The sequence below is a fragment of the Amphiprion ocellaris genome, chromosome 11, assembly GCF_022539595.1.
Source record: "Amphiprion ocellaris isolate individual 3 ecotype Okinawa chromosome 11, ASM2253959v1, whole genome shotgun sequence".
Classification (NCBI taxonomy): Eukaryota; Metazoa; Chordata; class Actinopteri; family Pomacentridae; genus Amphiprion; species Amphiprion ocellaris.
In genome coordinates, this window is record NC_072776.1 from 926102 (window position 1) to 943130 (window position 17029).

Consider the following 17029-nt stretch of genomic DNA (forward strand, 5'->3'; position numbering starts at 1 on the left):
ATATATATATATATATATATATATATATATATATATATATATATATATATTTTTATATATATATATATATATATATATATATATATATATATATATATATATATATATATATATATATATATATATATATATATATACACACACATATATATATAAAAAATAAAATTTGAGTTGGTAATATTAAAAATTTCCATAAAAAAGTTAACTCTGAGTCATGCTGTCATTGTATCATATGTCATTTCCATTGTAATGAAAAACAAGAACAATACAATTATATCTGTAAACTAGAGATTCCAGGCTTTTATATGATATATAACATGTTGTGATTGCCATGAATGAAATGGTTACAGTAGCTATGTCAATTTTCAGTAAAAAAGAACTGAAACATTAGTGGAAAAAAATCACATTTCCGGGGAAAGTAAAAATAATGTAAAAAATTATAGTGGGAATGAGTTATTTTACTTTTAGCATTTTAAGTCTCATTTAGGACATCAGGTTTGCTGTGGGGGTGCATGGTAGGCCATCTGGGCTCCCGGACTAAAAACTTCTAAGGAGATTTGAACCACTTTATTAAAACCTGAAGGATAGTGGAGAACCATCATCTTCAGGAACAAACTCTTAGATGATCGTAGGAAACCACCAGTAGAACTCACGGCTGTTTAATAGTGGAAGGAAGAACATTTCCACATGAAGGGAACTCAGAGGATTGGGACTAAACAGCTGTAGCTCTAAGAAAACCACTGATCAGTGAGGATGATCAGAAAAAAAAGGCTTCAGTTTGCTATGGAGCATAAAGATTGGATCAATGGAAGAAGGTCATGTGGTCTGATGAATCCAGATTTACCCTGATCCAGAGTGATGGGGGCATCAGGGTAAGAAGAGAGGTGGATGAAGTGATGCCCTCATCATGGCTAGTTAGGGGTTAGGGTCATGATCTGGGCTTGGTCAGGTTCACCAACATTAAGTTCTCAAACAATGAAGAAACACCCGAAGATTCTGAAGGACCAGGTCTTTCCATCAGTGGAGGTTTTCTTCATGTTCCTAGATGATGATGTCAGGATTCATGGGTTCACATTGTGAATGAGTGGATCAGGGAGCATGAGATGGATTGTCCTCCACAGAGTCCAGACCTCAGACCCACTGAGGATCTCTGGGATGTTCTGGAGAAGACCTTGTCTGACTCTTCCATCATCAATAGAAGATCTTGGTTAAAAATAAATGCTGTGACATTGCAGAAGCTTATTGAAGCGATGCCACAGTGAATGAGTGTCGTACTCAAAGCTAAAGGCAGTCTAACAAAATATTAGAGTGTGCTACTTCTTTTTGACCAGGCAGTGTATCTGCTTCTTAATTCAGTATTAAATTTGAATAACAAACACACCAACTTGGCATCGACAAGCCTTTATTCATTATCCAGGTTTAGTTCATCCCACTGTGGGCGTGCAGGCATCTGCAAAACCCCCCGATCTGCCTGTGTGCATGTACAACTGATCAGAACAAGGTCAGAACCTACTAATAACAATGGATAAAACTAGAACAGCATTTGGCAGCACCAGCCATAATAACAGAAACACCTGTAAGCAAAATAACATTTTCAAAATAAAATCCCCTGTCTCTGTAAGTACTGTACAATAAGGTACATCTGGAGCTGTGAAACTGACAGCAGAAGAGTTGCTGTTGATGGTTGGTACAATAATGCAATATGCATTATTTCACTTCTTTCTAAAAACCCTTATCAAGTACTCTTAACTGCAAATGTGTACAGTTGCAATAGTATCAAGCAGAAGTCTTCATGCAGGTTTAATTACTAAAATTTTAATCTGATTTCAAAGTTCTGCATAATTCAACTGAGTGCTGTAAAACTGAGAATAACGAAGGACTATCAAACCACTGTAACGCTGCATATGATCCTGCAGAAACGTCCTAAATATCTGTAGATATGGTAGAATTACAGAATAATGTGATGCACCACGCTGAAGCCCGTGATTTGTGAACCAGTTTCCCTACTGATGGTAGCATCAGAAGAACCTCAGGAATCACTTCAGATAATATAAATGTCAGGGTGAAGTGTCAGATATATACTTCTTAAAGATCTGTGCTTGTTGTAGAGCGTGATAAGGTGTTGAATATTTAGGTGAAGAAAGACAGACAACAGCCTAAAAGCACCTGAAAATAAACCGATTAAGAAAGTTTAGGTCCAGAGAAATATTTCTCACAGGTAAAGACGTGTGTTTTGATAAAGCTGTGTTTCCTACGTTGGATTTAAAGCAACACAAGACAATGCTGCATGTAGGAGGCGTCAAAAAGCTCGTCTGGCCCCATGTTTGACGAATAAGGTAATAATAATACTTTTTGGCGATTTTTAATAAAAAATTGTGATTTCTACATGTAAGTTGTGCCTTGTGTTGCTTTAAATAGTGACGCTGGTGTTATTTTATGTTTTTTCAAGTGAACAAATTCCACAAAAAGACAGAAAATGATGTGTTGCTGCATTTCAACCATTTCTGCCTCACTGAGCCCACTGAATCCTACTGAGGATGTAAATCTAAAAAACTGGTCCCAAATAGATTGTTTCTTTTCCAAGTAATTTTCAGAACAGTTGGACGCCGTAGTTTCTAATTTATGTTACCCAGAGAGAAGGAAACATGGTAATTGTTGGGAAAAATTCAAGCAGTGGATTTCTATTGTGCCACTGTGGGGTTATTTATATGGGATTCTCTCAATATAAACCACAGTTGCTCTGTTTGTGGTCATAAATTCAGTGTTGTCACAGATGGAAAAGCTAAATAAGGCTTCGGATCCACAGATAGAAGAAAATAATTGTTGTTTTTTGCATTGGATTAGTTGACAACAAGAAAAATACAGACCAACATCAAATAAAACCTCAAATAAGTGTAATATATGAGCCACATCATCTTTCTAAAGCCTGACATCTTATTTTTAGGGACGAGTTAAAATGACTTAAATCCAGAGCGACTGGATGCGTCCTGATGCTACAACAGCAGACGACTCTGTCTGCACACTGGCTACAATGCAGCGCACAAAGCTGCATCTCTTACTGATTTTGGCTGTGAAGTGGCGGTGAAAATGTGTGTGTGGTTCTAGTACTACCGAGAGGAGAGAGAGGAGGGGAGGGGGAACTGCTAGAAAACAATCTACAGTAGCACTGGCACTTGGACATCTTAACAGTGACTAAGCACAAAACAAAGGGCTGTTGTTCCAGTTTGTATATTTCTTTGTGTGGTGCCATCATCATTATCCCCGTCAGTTCTTTTTTTGTTGTTCTTTTTTTCCCCACCAGATAGAGAGTACATTTAAGTCTCGACTTTTCCGTACGTCCCCTCTGGAGGGCGGTATTGTTTGGGGAAGGCCTTGAGCTGGAGCGAGTTAAAGGCGTATTTACGACATCCCACATTCTTCATGGTGTTCTCTCTCCTGCAGCCCTCGCTGTGGGGGAGACACAAGTGATGCATTGTTACTTTTGGATGCTGGACTGCTTTTGTAATGTGCTTGTGGTGCAGGGACCGACCTGCGCATACAGTCCAGGGCCTGGTAGAAGACCTGCGGGGCCAAGGCGTGCTCCTGCTGCAGGATCTGACACTGCTCCAGGGTCAGAGACATGGCCGTGCGGTCCTTGGCACTCTTACAGCTGGTGAAACGCACTCCATTCAGCCGCCGGCATATCTTTAGGGTTTGGAGAAGGAGATTAGAGGCAAAAGATGGAGCTTTTAATGTTTTAGACCAGGAGTGTCAAACATCCGGCCCACAGGACGACTTTGTAAAGCGTAAAAATTCCAGAGAAGACATTAACTGCAGATTGTAAATTAGTAAAACTATAAATTTAAAATCATTTCTAGACCATGACAAGTTGTTTTGATCATAAAGTAAAATACTAGGTTGCTCCTTGTTCTTTTGCCAATTTATGTCTCATTTTTGTAATATTTTGTCTTGTTTTTTTTGTTGTTTTTTCTCTTTTTTTGCCTGACTTTTATTGTTTTGTTTCTCGTTTTTGTCATTTTGTGTTTCCTTTTTGTCTCGCTTGTGCTGTTTGTCTACTTTTTTGTTGTTTTGATTCTGCTTTTGTCATTTTTGGTCTCGTTTTTGTCGTTCGTAAATTTTTTGTTGCTTTGTAACTTTTTTGTCAAATTTTCGGTCTCTTTTTTTGTTTTGCTTCGTGTCGTTTGTCTCATTTTTTGTCATTTTGTGTCTCATTTTTGTAATATTTTGTCTTGATTTGTTGTCTTTTGGTTTTTTTTGTCTGACTTTTGTCCATTTTTTGTCGCTTTGTAACTTTTTTGTCAAATTTCGTGACAAAATTTTGACATTTTTGTTTAATTTTTTGTCGTTTTGTGTCTCGTTTTTGTCATTTTGTGTCTCATTTTGAACTGCAATTTACTGCCACATCTTTTCTGTATTTTTTTGTGTATAAATTTTATACATTTACAAGGCAGGGGGACAACTTAACCTTCTTCATTAACAGTGAGTCAGAGCAGGCGCTCAGGATTAATACACAGATGTGGAAATGAATGTAAATTTCAAATACTGTAATTTCTAAACCTTGCAGTAAAATACTATATTGTTCACTTCCAGATACCTGTGATTAAATGTTTTGTTCCTTTGTAGACAAACTGTGATCTGGAAGGTTTAATGTGTAAATGATATACTGAGGCTTAAAAGTGTTGAAACTGAATTTATTTTTCTTAAGAAACTTCAGGTTGTTCATGATGTTTTGTAAAAGGATAATTAATTAAATGTGAACATTTTCAGAATGTACGTTTTTACACTAAAACAAAGGAACCCTTAGGAGTTGTGGTTATTTCTAGGTTATTATGCTGTGATTTTACTGGTCCGGTCCACTAGGGATCAAATTGTTCTGTATGTGGTCCCTGAATGAGTTTGACACCCTGCTGGAGGCTGCAGAGAGAAGACGTTATAAAGCGAGTCTACCTCGGCCGCTTGCCACAGGATCTCCACGTTCTTGCTCCTCTTGGCGTTGACGTTCTGGCTCAGCAGTTTGAGCAGATCCAGCAGGCCGGTGGTGCTGTGGGAGCGAGGGAGGCCTGAGGAGATAGCAGCAGAGGAATGAGGAGGTTGGTGAAAGGAGATATGTTTCTATCTGATAAAACCTAACTGTGTGTGTGTGTGTGTGTATGTGTGTATGTGTGTGTGTGTGTGTGTGTGTGTGTGTGTGTGTGTGTGTGTGTGTGTGTGTGGAACTCACAGTCTTCTGGAAGGACTTCTTTGAACTGGTCGTAGTACGAGCTGAGGCGAGCCATGCTCTCTATGTTGATGACTTCCTGCAGCGACGTGTCTCCGAACCTGGACACAGGTATGATGTTAGAGCGGAAATCTTTCAACTTTCATGACTGTATGCTACATTCTGTCATAGATGAATGTGTAAATGTGTTTTGTTATGCTTCTGTTTCTGGTGTTTCCCTCCCATCTGTCCAGTACCTTTGTTCCTCTTTTCCTCAGATCTACACTCCTCCCTGTTTCCTTTCCAGTTTCTTACTGTCCTGCTGCTCTGTACTACATGGGGCTTATTTTCCAAATACTGTATTTTCCAGTCCACGTCACACTTATTTTCATAGTTTGGCTGGTCCTGTGACTTATACTCAGGTGCGACTGGTATATATTAAAATATATCATTTCACATGTTCTTAAATGTTATTTCACACTGACCAACATGACCCAGGAGTAAACATTGCTTCATGGCAACCAGGAGGAAGTGCCATGCAACTTTCCTGCAAGTCATTGGATGGATCGACAAAGCTGGACATCAGCGGCAACCGAAACCATCCTGTCGGGACTCAGAAAAGCCGGATTCATTGGAACTAATGCTGAGTCTTACGACAGCCATGCAGAAGAGGAAGCAGCACTTCATCTTCCTCCAGAGTTGGCGGAAGTGTTCAGAAGTGACACCAAGGATGAAGAATTCAAATGGATTTACTGATTTGGGGTGAGACTGACAGTTTGATAAATTTGCTTAACGGTTGCTTTTGCTTTTTGGACTCATGACTTTGCTAATTTTACTTTGTCCTATTCATCCTCCCTGTTATGTTCTTTATGCTACAGTGAATCTGAATAACCATTACTGTGTTACGTTAACATACCATACACCTATTCAGTTTGTAGTTTATGCTTTGTGTAGCTGAATAACCGTTAATGTGTTACGTTAACATACCGTACACCTATTCAGCCTGTTGATCTTTATTCTATTATTACTAGAATTTGCCTTTCAAGATGAAATGTCTGTTCTTGGCCTCGGATTTTGTAAAATAAATTTCAAAAAAAAAATGCGACTTATAGTCCAGTGTGACATCTATATGTTTTTTTCTTCTTTTGACTGGTGCGACTTATAGTCTGAAAAATACGGTAGTTAGCAGTTGCACCCTTAAAATCTCTTCTTTATACTTTTTATCAGAATCAGAAAAAAACCTTTATTTATCAATTAGGTGGGTGACCATTTTCTTGATTTCTCTCCCTCTGAGGAAAAATTTAAGTGGAATACCAAATAGATAATTTTGTAATTTAAACTGTACTCTAATTTATTACCTTAGTTAAGCAAATGCACGTCTACTTTTACACAGTACTTCTTACACTTCTAGCATTTTTATTTAGAATTTCTCATATTTAGATTTGTATATTTATTCTTTGACGGTCTGTTGTTGTTGTTGTTGCTGAGTCCTGTAACTCTAAACACCACAGCAGATTCCTTGTGTGTGCAAACTCTCTTGGTATTAAAGGCTTTGCTGATTCTGAAAGTCTCCAATCTCGTTATACACTGTATAATGATAATAAAGCACATTCTATTCTATTCTAAACAACTTCACCATTAGCAGATATGCTATAATACGTATTAGAACTTCTATTAATTTTGTTATTTACAATATTAATGTTGCTGTTCTTATGTGAGTGTTTTTTCCTTTTCCTATTTAAAACTCAGGATGAGGTAAATAGTTGATGATTTACAGATTTCTTCTGCTTTTGTATTTGTTTTTTTAAACAAACTATATCTATGTTGGATTTAAATTAAAGATACTGCTGTAAAATGTTTAAAACTAAATAATTAATTAATCAAAAAAATGTATATTAGTTAGTTAGGTAAATGTTTACTTTGATATTTATACAACATAAAGCTTATAGAATGTTTTGAAGTCACATGTGGGTCTCCATTTTCCCTGCAAGACCATTTAGGTCCACAGGTACAAAAATGGAACAGAAGATAGAAACTATTTGTTCATATTTTGGTATATTATTTTACATATGTTTGAGCTTCAGCGGTTTTTAAAACTGTTCAATCCCCAATAACAGCTTCAAATTGACCTGTCCAGCCTTGGATGAGTATCTGGAGTCGCCATTCTCTTCCATGTTCCATCTGAACTTCTCTGTCCTCTGGCCTCAGACACTCACTTCTCAGCCAGCGTCTGCTGCTCGTTGATCCCCACGTTGAACAGGATGGGCTGCACTCGGAGCAGCATCCCGTTCTGGATCTCTCGAGGCAGCAGGTCGAACATGGCTCCGGGCATCGGAACCCTGACGTTGAAGCCGTTCCTGTTTCCTGTGATCACCGGCAGCATGTCGGGGCTGAAAGCTGAAGTGGCCTGGGTGACCTTGAAGGTGACGTTTCTGAGATCCATCACTCCGACGCTCATGTCCTCCAACATGGCCAACTCCTCCCCTTTAAACAAACAAGAAGCCCACAGAGAATTTCATGGCAGAAGAATAACAGATCTGTGTAGTCTAGTTTTGTTTGTATGACCTTAAAGGATATCAAACTACTAAATATAACAAATGAACTAATTTGAGTAAAATGTGATGAAAAGTTAGTCAGTGAGCTGAGAAAGGTTTTATAGCATTGATTTATGCTGTTTCATGAAGCACTCTTAACTCCTCAGTATAAAAATATACAAACTTTTCTTACAACTCTTATCATGTTGTACTTCTTTTTACTTTTTTTACTATAACTTACTGTTTGAACGTGTGGCTTATTTGACAAAATGGCACAATGTCACTTTTTGCTGCTTTCATGCAATTTCCTGACATATTTATTCTATTTTACTGGTTCTTATTCCATTTCATTTACCTCTCATATTATATAGATCTGGCCTCCTTTGCAGATGTTGTCATTTTTAATATTATATATGTACATTGGATTTGATTATTTAATGTTGATACTTTATTTCTTATTGCTTGTTGTTGTGCACCATCTAGTGGAAGCTATTTACATTTTCGTCATGCCATGTATGATGACAATAAAGCCATTCTATTCTATTCTATTCTATTCTATTCTATTCTATTCTATTCTATTCTATTCTATTCTATTCTATTCTATTCTATTATCTCTAACACTGTACTGCAACTAATATCAAATCTGGAGTATGTATGTTTACATGAACTATTGTGATTTTAGTTTTTTAAATCTATGGACGGCACTTCAGCAACAGAATATATATGAATTTTATGTTAAATTTCAAATGTGGCAAATTTTTTTCATTCATCCGTCTAAAAAATTTACATTTATGTATCGACTTTTAAAATGTATGTCAGAATTTGATGCAGATATTAGCCCCAAAAATTCTATTATGAAAGCTGGACTGTGTGGTCCAGGTGAAAGTATGAGCAGTCTAAGTGCTTTCATAGTCTTTTGTGTGATTCTATATTTTTAATCAAGCATACGTGCACACACACATGCCCACACAAAGCTACCGTAGGTGCTGAGCAGGCCTTCGTACTGCACCAGTAAGCCGATGGTGTGCAGCTGCCTGAGGAAGCCGGAGTCACAGAGACTGTTCCTCAGCTTGAGAACGAAGCCGCAGATCAGAGCTGTCAGCTGGAAGCAGCACGACTCACATTAGTACGTCATTTCAACGCGTGGAGGTTAATATATGCAAGCTGTGTGAACGGTTGGTGGCTGCAGCTGACAGACCGTCTGACAGAAGACGACGTCGCGGCGGTACTGCAGGGTGAGGCTCATGGCGATGGTGGGGGCGCTGTCCTGCATCAGCAGAAACACCATGGCTTTCTTGGCTTTGTCGCTCATCAGAGACGCACAGTCTGTCAGCGTGGTGAGGAGAGGATACAGGGCGTCGCTCCACTCGCCTGCAGACACACCAGGTCAGATTCCCATCAGAAAAATTTATATTAAAACAAACCTATTCAAGGCTGAAGACAGTTCTGACAGCACTGATTCAGAATTTAAAATGAGGGATTAACCCTCGTGTCGTCCTGCAGGTCAAATTGACCCGTTTTAAAGTTTGAAAATGTGGGGGAAAAAAAATATTTTCACAGTGAAACTTCTGATTTCCACATTTTCACATTTTTGGGAAATCTCTGAACATTTTTTGGTGGAAAAAGATAAATGTTAAAAATGTTTCTTAAGAACATTCACAAAAAGATTAACCAAAATCCAGCAAAATTCGCTGGATTTTGGTTGATTTTTATGTGAATGTTCTTAAAGAAAATATTAGAAGCTTTACTGATATATATGGAATCACTTTAGATATTTTTAGGAATTTTTTGGAAAATTTTTACTCATTTTTTGAAAATATTTACAAGAATTTTCTCTCAAAATTTGGGGGATTTTTTTTAAAAAATAAAACTTTGAAGGGAAACTTTTAATGAATTATTGGAATTTTCTTCCTGAAGGTTTTGCAAATTTTTAGAAATTTGGGGAATTTTTTTGCTGAATTTTTGCATTCTTTTCAGACAAACTACAGGAATCAATGTGTTTTTATTGTGTTGCCTACAGGGGTTTGATTCTCATCCATGCAATGATTGTTAAGGGAATATTGCTCTCACCTGGAGACATCTTTTCGACTTCTGGGCTGCTATCTAGAAATGAGAGAAAGTAATGAGCATTTTTTTTTTTTTTTAAAGAAGAAAATCACACTTCTCCTTGTAACTCAAATGATCTCCCACATTTGAAACCCTCAGAACCTACAAATGAGATCAACAGGACTGAAAGGGCATGCAGGAGTCTGGTGATAGAATGATGAAGATGATCTATGATGAGAATGAAATGGTGGTTTCAGTGATGATGAGGATACTAAATCTTTGTCTTTACGCTCAAGATGAATCCAAAGAAATGCTGCATCCATGACTCCATAATTGTTTCCACACCGTGCAGCAGAAAGCTTCGTGTCTGAATACCTTTCTTGGTGCTGCTCGGCTCCTCGGTGGCGAGCAGGAAGACGTCCTCGGAGCTGCTGTCGCTCTGGAGTTTGTCTCGCTGCAGCAGCCTGTCCACTCTCTGGATCACACACTCCAGGCTTTTATCAACATTCAGCCAAACCTTCTCCTGCACGCAAACACAGATTGCAAATGAGCACGATGCATGTAAAAAAAAAAAAAAAAAAATAGTGCTGTCAAACAATTAAAATGTGTAATCAGATTAATCACAGGGTTGCTGTGGATTCATTTCGATTAATCACAATTTAAAATCATTAGTTTTTTAATCTAAATCGCGTTTCATTTTGCATGATCAGATTCAAGAAAGAAGGGAATATATATGCACTTAAGGTGTTTATTAAACACCTTGAAAAGAAAACTCCTTCCTGCAGAGTGTTATATTACTGTATGTTGGTTGGTTGTTCCATCTGGGGTTTTTTTTGTATTCATTTTTCCCACTGAGACGGCCTACGTGCCAGAACATCTTAATGTCTAACTGAATTAGTGTGATTTATGCTGATGTAACCTGGTAGTTTTATTAGTGTCTGCATGTAATCAATAACTGACTACCAAATCAAATAGATTCAGTACAGTTCAACAACATTTTAACAACATTTATTAATAAATAACTTTTGATATAACTGTACATCTGAAAATAAAGAGGAAAATAATGACTGAACAACCTGAATCAACTTATATACGTCTTTAACTACACCTGAATTTCAAAAAATTCAAACAATTGAACACTTTTACATTTTTCCCTGTCTTCTATCACTCCCCTTATATCCCTGCTGTTTAATGGAAGAACTGAGCTGCCAGTATCTGAATCATGGTCTGAATGGTGTCAGGGTTGTTCTAAACACATCTGGAGCTCATTGGTGAATCTGGAACCAGATTTAGTTTGGATTATATTCATAGTTGAGAAGCTGGTTTACAGCTGTATGTTTAGCCAAACACGGTCAACATGTGCAGGACGACTTTCCTCTCGGTGTCGATTTGTTTCTTTTTCTTTTTGTCCGTCCTCCTCTCGTCTGTCCGTCGCCTGTTTTCTGAACTCAGCTGGATGTTTAGCCTGGAATGCAGAGACTTCATTGGCTGAGTAGCGTCACGTGAGACGGCTGAACTCGTACGTGATTCGTAAAATTTTTAATCTGATTAATCACGGTGAGGGATTAATCCACGTTAATGCGTTCATTTTGACAGCCCTAAAAAACAACAACAACATTGGAACAGAAAGAGGCCCATGGGCTCGTCTCTTACCCACTCCTCCTCGTGCAAAGTTGCCTGCAAGGAGGCGCGCTTGTTTTTACTCCCATCGCTGCCGTCCGGAGGAACCGCGTGGCGAGAGGGCGAGGTGGCGGCACGGGACGGGGAGGTGGGGTGACGAGAGGGGGAGCGGGACGGAGAACGAGAGGAGGGCGAGAGGGAGGAGGATGATGGAGACGGGGTGCTGTGCTGAGAGAAGTCTGGGCGGGCGGCTGCCAGGGCAACGATGGCCGAAGACAGCAGCTTGGAGTCGCATACGGTCACCAGCTGACGAGTCTGCAGGACAGGGACACAGGCGGACACGTTAGGCTGAGAAGTGTGACGCTGTGGGAAACAGAGGAAGTGAAATGAACTGTTGCTTTGGGGGAAAATGTCCTTTACCGAACATAAACAATGAGATGTTTTTATTCATGGATTATTTCTGGAACTTTTTCCTTTATTCACAGCGATAAAACTCGACAAAATGCAAGCAATCCATTACTTTGTTTACTTTATGGTATATTAGGTCACAGATTAAGACTTAGATGAAATCTTTTACAGGTGAATTTTACCTGTATTTCTCCCCTGAAACTAGAATTACCGCCTTGTGCTTGCAGGCCTAATTGCTGATGTTGGTCCTCACATTTTTGGGTCTATTATCCATATATTTGAGCTCATCTTGAATCTAAGGGTAATTTTCCTTAGCTCTGACCAGCATTTCCAGTTTTGAGTAACTTGACAGACAAATGTTGTCCACACAGTAGTAAAGGAAAATGAATGTGACAGCCGTTAGATGACGTTTACAACACAGCTACCATGTACGGAATACTGAGGGAAATGCAGGAAGTATGGATGTTGCTGCAAAGAAGGTAAAATCTGGATGCTTCATCTTCAGTTCAGTCCATACAATCAGCACAGTTTCTAGCTGGGCCATGTGAGTCAAGTCTTCCTTCCTGTTCCTGAGTCGTGGTGTTTAATTGGTCAGAAAAGTGTTTTACTAGAATGTCACAGTGAAGCTGACATTTGGCCTTTTGGATCTAACAAGTCATCACTTTATCCCTTTATGCTATCAGAATTTGTACGCAATTTTGTCAGAATTAGTGTATAAATTCTGGAGTTTAAAATGTGCTTTGTGTTTTGAGTGGCCTTTGATTACTAAAATCTAAGCGCTTCGTCCTTCAGAGTGGTATGATGGCAGACAACACAGAAAGATAATGTCACAGCCGCTGCTAGTCTGGAGGCAAAATAACTGCAACAAATGCAGTTAAAGAGCCACTGCAAGAATGAACACACACACATGATTTGGTTCTGGTTCTGCTGCACTTATATGCAACTTCAAAATGTTTTTTCCTACAAGACCGATAGGATTAAGACAAACAGCTGAAAGCTTTCGGAAAGTCAGAACAATATCCAAGGCTAAACAGTGAGTCTAAGGAGCTGTGAGATAAAACATAGAAGGAACCACAGTATGAAGAAGCATCCAGCTCCTCTCACCTTCTCTGTTAGGATGGCCAGAGTTCTCTCCAGGGCGTTGGCTGAGCGGTCCTTGGCAGCTCGAGACAAACGTTCGGTGTAGTAACACACTTGCGTCTTCAGAGTGTTAATTTGACCAATCAGCTCCTTCGCTTTCACAATGTCCTGCGGCTGGTATGCCATGGCTTTAGAGGCGGGGCCAGCAGAGCTTCAGGTGTGCAGCGTGTGAAAAAGACAAAGACAAAAAAGAGAAAATAAATAAAGGAACAAGTGTGGCATGCAGCCTTTAAATGACAAAAACAAGCAACAGATCACTTCACTTCGTCTCACCTCTCCTCCTCATAAGTGCTGATTAATCAAGGCAAAAAAGGCAAAAAAAAAGATTAGTTAACTCCAAATAAAACACAATCATGAAATCTGTAGTACAAGAGCAAGTTGTGCTTTATAAACCACTCACTGTTTTCTGGCTTCTTCTAGTTTGTGCAGCAGTTTTCGGAGACCGCAGCCTTTAAAGCCTTGATGATGAGCTGCAGGAGCACCGATAGTCACGACATCATATGTCCGGTCTGATTGGATGACAGAGAACCATAAAAAAGAGAACAGAGCAGATGATGAATAAACAACATTATTCAAAGCGACAGGTGTGCAGTAAAAATAGAAATACGTACCATAACCAGACTCCCCCTGGACTCTCATCCTCTGGATATGCAGGTTAGTGGGAATGAACTCCAGCTTCCTCTCAGCTTTCAAGGTGCTGGACTTAAATGAAGGACCTGGGAGGGAGCAGAAGGAAGAAAAAAGCTGATCTATATACAGTATATATATATATATATATATATATATATATATATATATATATATATATATATATATATATATATATATATATATGAGGGATATAGACAATATGCATAATAATGTGACATTTTCCATATAAGGTAGTAATGTATGGGCAGAAACAGTCAAAACAGAGAAAATTATCAGAATTCACTGTTAGCTTTTAGGGTCAATGTATAACTGCAGGACTTTTTGTATCATAGTTGACATTTTTGCTGTTTTCAGGCCTAAAATCAACCTGACCGCCTATAACCAAACACTACATGACATTTTAGAGAAAGATTCTTCTAAATATTATACGTACAGCTGATGTCTAAAGATATTGTAGTAAACCTGTTGACTGCTTTATAATAAATAAGTCAGAAAGCCTTGGAGTCTGGCCAGTCTTTTCTTCAGGAGGAAATGACATCATGTGGAGCAGGTCATGTGATCTGGAATTAACACACTTCCTGGAGAGGTGTTTTTGGAATGGGGAACTTAGTGGAAAGGGATTTGTTATTCTCCATATAAAATGTGATATATTGCCAGAAAAGAAATATCTGTCATGATTATCTCAACTTAATAAAAGAACACAATCCAAACTATTTCTGAATAAACTCATTTTATTATTGTTTAGCTCATTAGAAGATGGTTGGTATTAAATTCAGACAGTTATTTAGTTGACATTTTAGTGATATCCAGTCATTTTTTATTAATAAGTGATTGTTTCCATAATAAATAATTACGGAATCTGTAAAGACATGATCATAATGAACATAAAAACTTTTTTTTTAACTTTTAATAAAAATGTATGCAGATATATCCCATGGACTTCAAAATTTCCTCAATTATATATTGACCCTTTTGAACTATTTATCAGTGACTTGTCCTTCCATTTGGGCTGCACAGTGGATCAGTGGTTAGCTCTGTCGGCTTGCAGCTAGAAGATTCCAGGTTCATGTCCCGGCCTTCCTGGGATCTTCCTCATGGAGTCTCCATGTTCTCCTGTACACGTGTGGGTTTCCTCCAGGTTCTCCAGCTTCCTCCCACAGTCCAGAACATGCTGAGGTTAATTGGTGATTCTAAATTGTCTGTAGGTGGAATGTGAGTGTGATTGTTTGTCTCTATGCTCTGTGACAGACTGGTGATCTGTCCAGGGCACCTTCACCCTCAGTCAGCTGGGATAGACTCCAGCCCCCCACGAAACTAATGAGAGATGAAGCGGCGTACAGATACTGGATGGATGGATACTGTTTCATTTGGACAATTAGCCAAATCTAGTCTCAAATTTGTGATATTTCATCAAAATACCATTATCCTACATGTCTCACTTAAAATTTTGTGCAAAATAAAGTTGCAACAATAAACAAATTCTGTTTAATATAAAAATTTCTGTGCTCCTTTGCACAACCAAGAAGCCATTAATGACTTCCCTACCGCCAGCAGTCATATAACAAAAATTCTGGAACTTTTTGGCTGAACTGGGACTGTGTTGTTCTACATATTGATTCCAGGTTATTCCAGTTAATAAAAGATAAATAACTGAAAAAAGTAGCTTTTGTTTTTATAATATTGATGGCATTATAATGGTGTCATACGGCACAGAGAATATTTTGGGTTTCTCCAGCCATGGTTGTGCCGTTTCCATGGAGATGGAGTGAAAAATGAGCCTACAGCGAGTCAAAATGTGACTGGAGCAAAAAACATTCAAACTGGAAGTCCAGTGCCCACATATAAATGATGGGGAAGCTAACGGGCAGCTCATGGCAATTTGAGATGAACTGAAGTTTCTGAACATCTATGACAGTGACAGTTCTTGCCTCATTATCTCACACATGAAGCCCTAAAATTTAGTTTCATTCATACCGTAGTCTTGCTCTTTAGCCCTGTCACTGAGCCCTATGTTCGACATGTAAAACTGGAGCCCCGTCATGGTGACATGTTCTGAACAGTCTGTGGTTCTGACCTTTGTATTCGTGCAGGTCGCTGATGGTCTCCTGGTAGGTGAGGATGATGGTCTGGTAGTGAGTGATGATCTGTCTCCTGAGGTTCTCCCAGCATGGAGACAGCTCTCCCAGTTCTTCCAGCTCACACACCCTGCAAATCACACACATGTGGTGACGATCACGGCATCCAGCCGAGGCAGCGACGGACCCACAGCTGGCATTCTGTGCTGCACGTTCAGTCCCGACTACGCAATGAATAAATTACAAGCAACCGCTCAGAAAACACCAGCAGTGGGAGTCGTGATGATCATGTTGCTCTGTCCGTATGCTGATATCATAATAGAGTACATTTAAAAACACACTTTCAGCTAATAAAACATGCATGTGTTTCAGTTTAATGTCCCCAAGGAGACATTATAAAGCTTTTTCCTTTAATATCCAAAGTTGTTTAAATCAATCCAACTGGACTTTAAGAAGATTCCTTGAAGACATTTCACCTCTCATCCAAGAGGCTTCTTCAGTTCTGAAGAGTTGTGTGAATGTGGAACCTGAACTAGAATGAGTTGACTCCCCTGCTTTAACGAGTTTACAGGACTAAAAGGTTTGGAATCACTACATTCCGACACCCTGCTGCTCGCCGTGTTCTGCTTGATAAATGAAGGTGTTTCTCAGGTGTTTCTGGTACCTGACGGCGTCCTCCTCCAGCAGCAGTTTGACAAACTGCCGGGGAATGTGCAGGGAGAGGATGCTCTCTGCCATCTGCTCCAGGATCCGCAGGTGGTTTCCATCCGTTGTGGGGAAACGGTACGTCCGAGACATGACGCCTCCAAACACTGAAACAGACCGAACCACGCTGTGACGTCGCCTGTTGCTAAAACTGTCTCACAGCTTGGAGTCATGACAGCTGCTTACTGTAATAATTAGTTCACATGGAAACACGCTCACCGGCCTTCAGCAGAGGATCTTTGCATAAAGATGAAGACTTGGATTTAATGCCCATCGATTCAGTCAGACTTTCATCAACAGGGAGAACCATCTGAAAGGAAAATCCATCAGACCTTCACATGTCCAGCTCTCTAATTAATTAATAGATCAGTGATACTGGGCTCAATAAAATAACACAGCCAGAGACAGACTGTCAGTAGAAACGCTAAGTCTGGCAAAATAATATGAAGGTAAATATATTTTCTGGAGCTACAACCAATATTTTTAATTATCCATGAATCACAAGCCAATGATATTAACATTAGATGACTTATTTTGTTTATACTGTAAGAGAAAAAAACCTAACTTCACATAAAACAACTCTGTTTTGATTAAACTTATAGAAAAGTCTGTAAAAGTGCACGGCTTATCCATAAATCTGTCAACTCAACAGT

The 17029-nt window shown here is 38.9% G+C and overlaps 1 protein-coding gene across 1 annotated transcript in view; it reads right to left on the reverse strand.

Moving 5' to 3' along the window:
• Positions 1–1385: 1385 nt before the first annotated feature.
• Positions 1386–17029, reverse strand: part of inpp4aa (inositol polyphosphate-4-phosphatase type I Aa) — a 30666-nt gene continuing 15022 nt past the window's right edge. Inside the window, exons 8-24 of the mRNA XM_035947769.2 lie at positions 16596–16686; positions 16336–16483; positions 15671–15801; positions 13557–13661; positions 13346–13454; positions 13219–13236; positions 12910–13096; positions 11431–11712; positions 10153–10300; positions 9802–9834; positions 8930–9102; positions 8710–8833; positions 7414–7681; positions 5222–5319; positions 4948–5060; positions 3530–3684; positions 1386–3447 (exon numbers count right to left, since the gene is read on the reverse strand). Coding sequence (XP_035803662.2) covers positions 3315–3447; positions 3530–3684; positions 4948–5060; positions 5222–5319; positions 7414–7681; positions 8710–8833; positions 8930–9102; positions 9802–9834; positions 10153–10300; positions 11431–11712; positions 12910–13096; positions 13219–13236; positions 13346–13454; positions 13557–13661; positions 15671–15801; positions 16336–16483; positions 16596–16686 — 2316 coding nt within the window. The 3' untranslated portion in view covers positions 1386–3314. The remainder of the gene's footprint in view (positions 3448–3529; positions 3685–4947; positions 5061–5221; positions 5320–7413; positions 7682–8709; positions 8834–8929; positions 9103–9801; positions 9835–10152; positions 10301–11430; positions 11713–12909; positions 13097–13218; positions 13237–13345; positions 13455–13556; positions 13662–15670; positions 15802–16335; positions 16484–16595; positions 16687–17029) is intronic.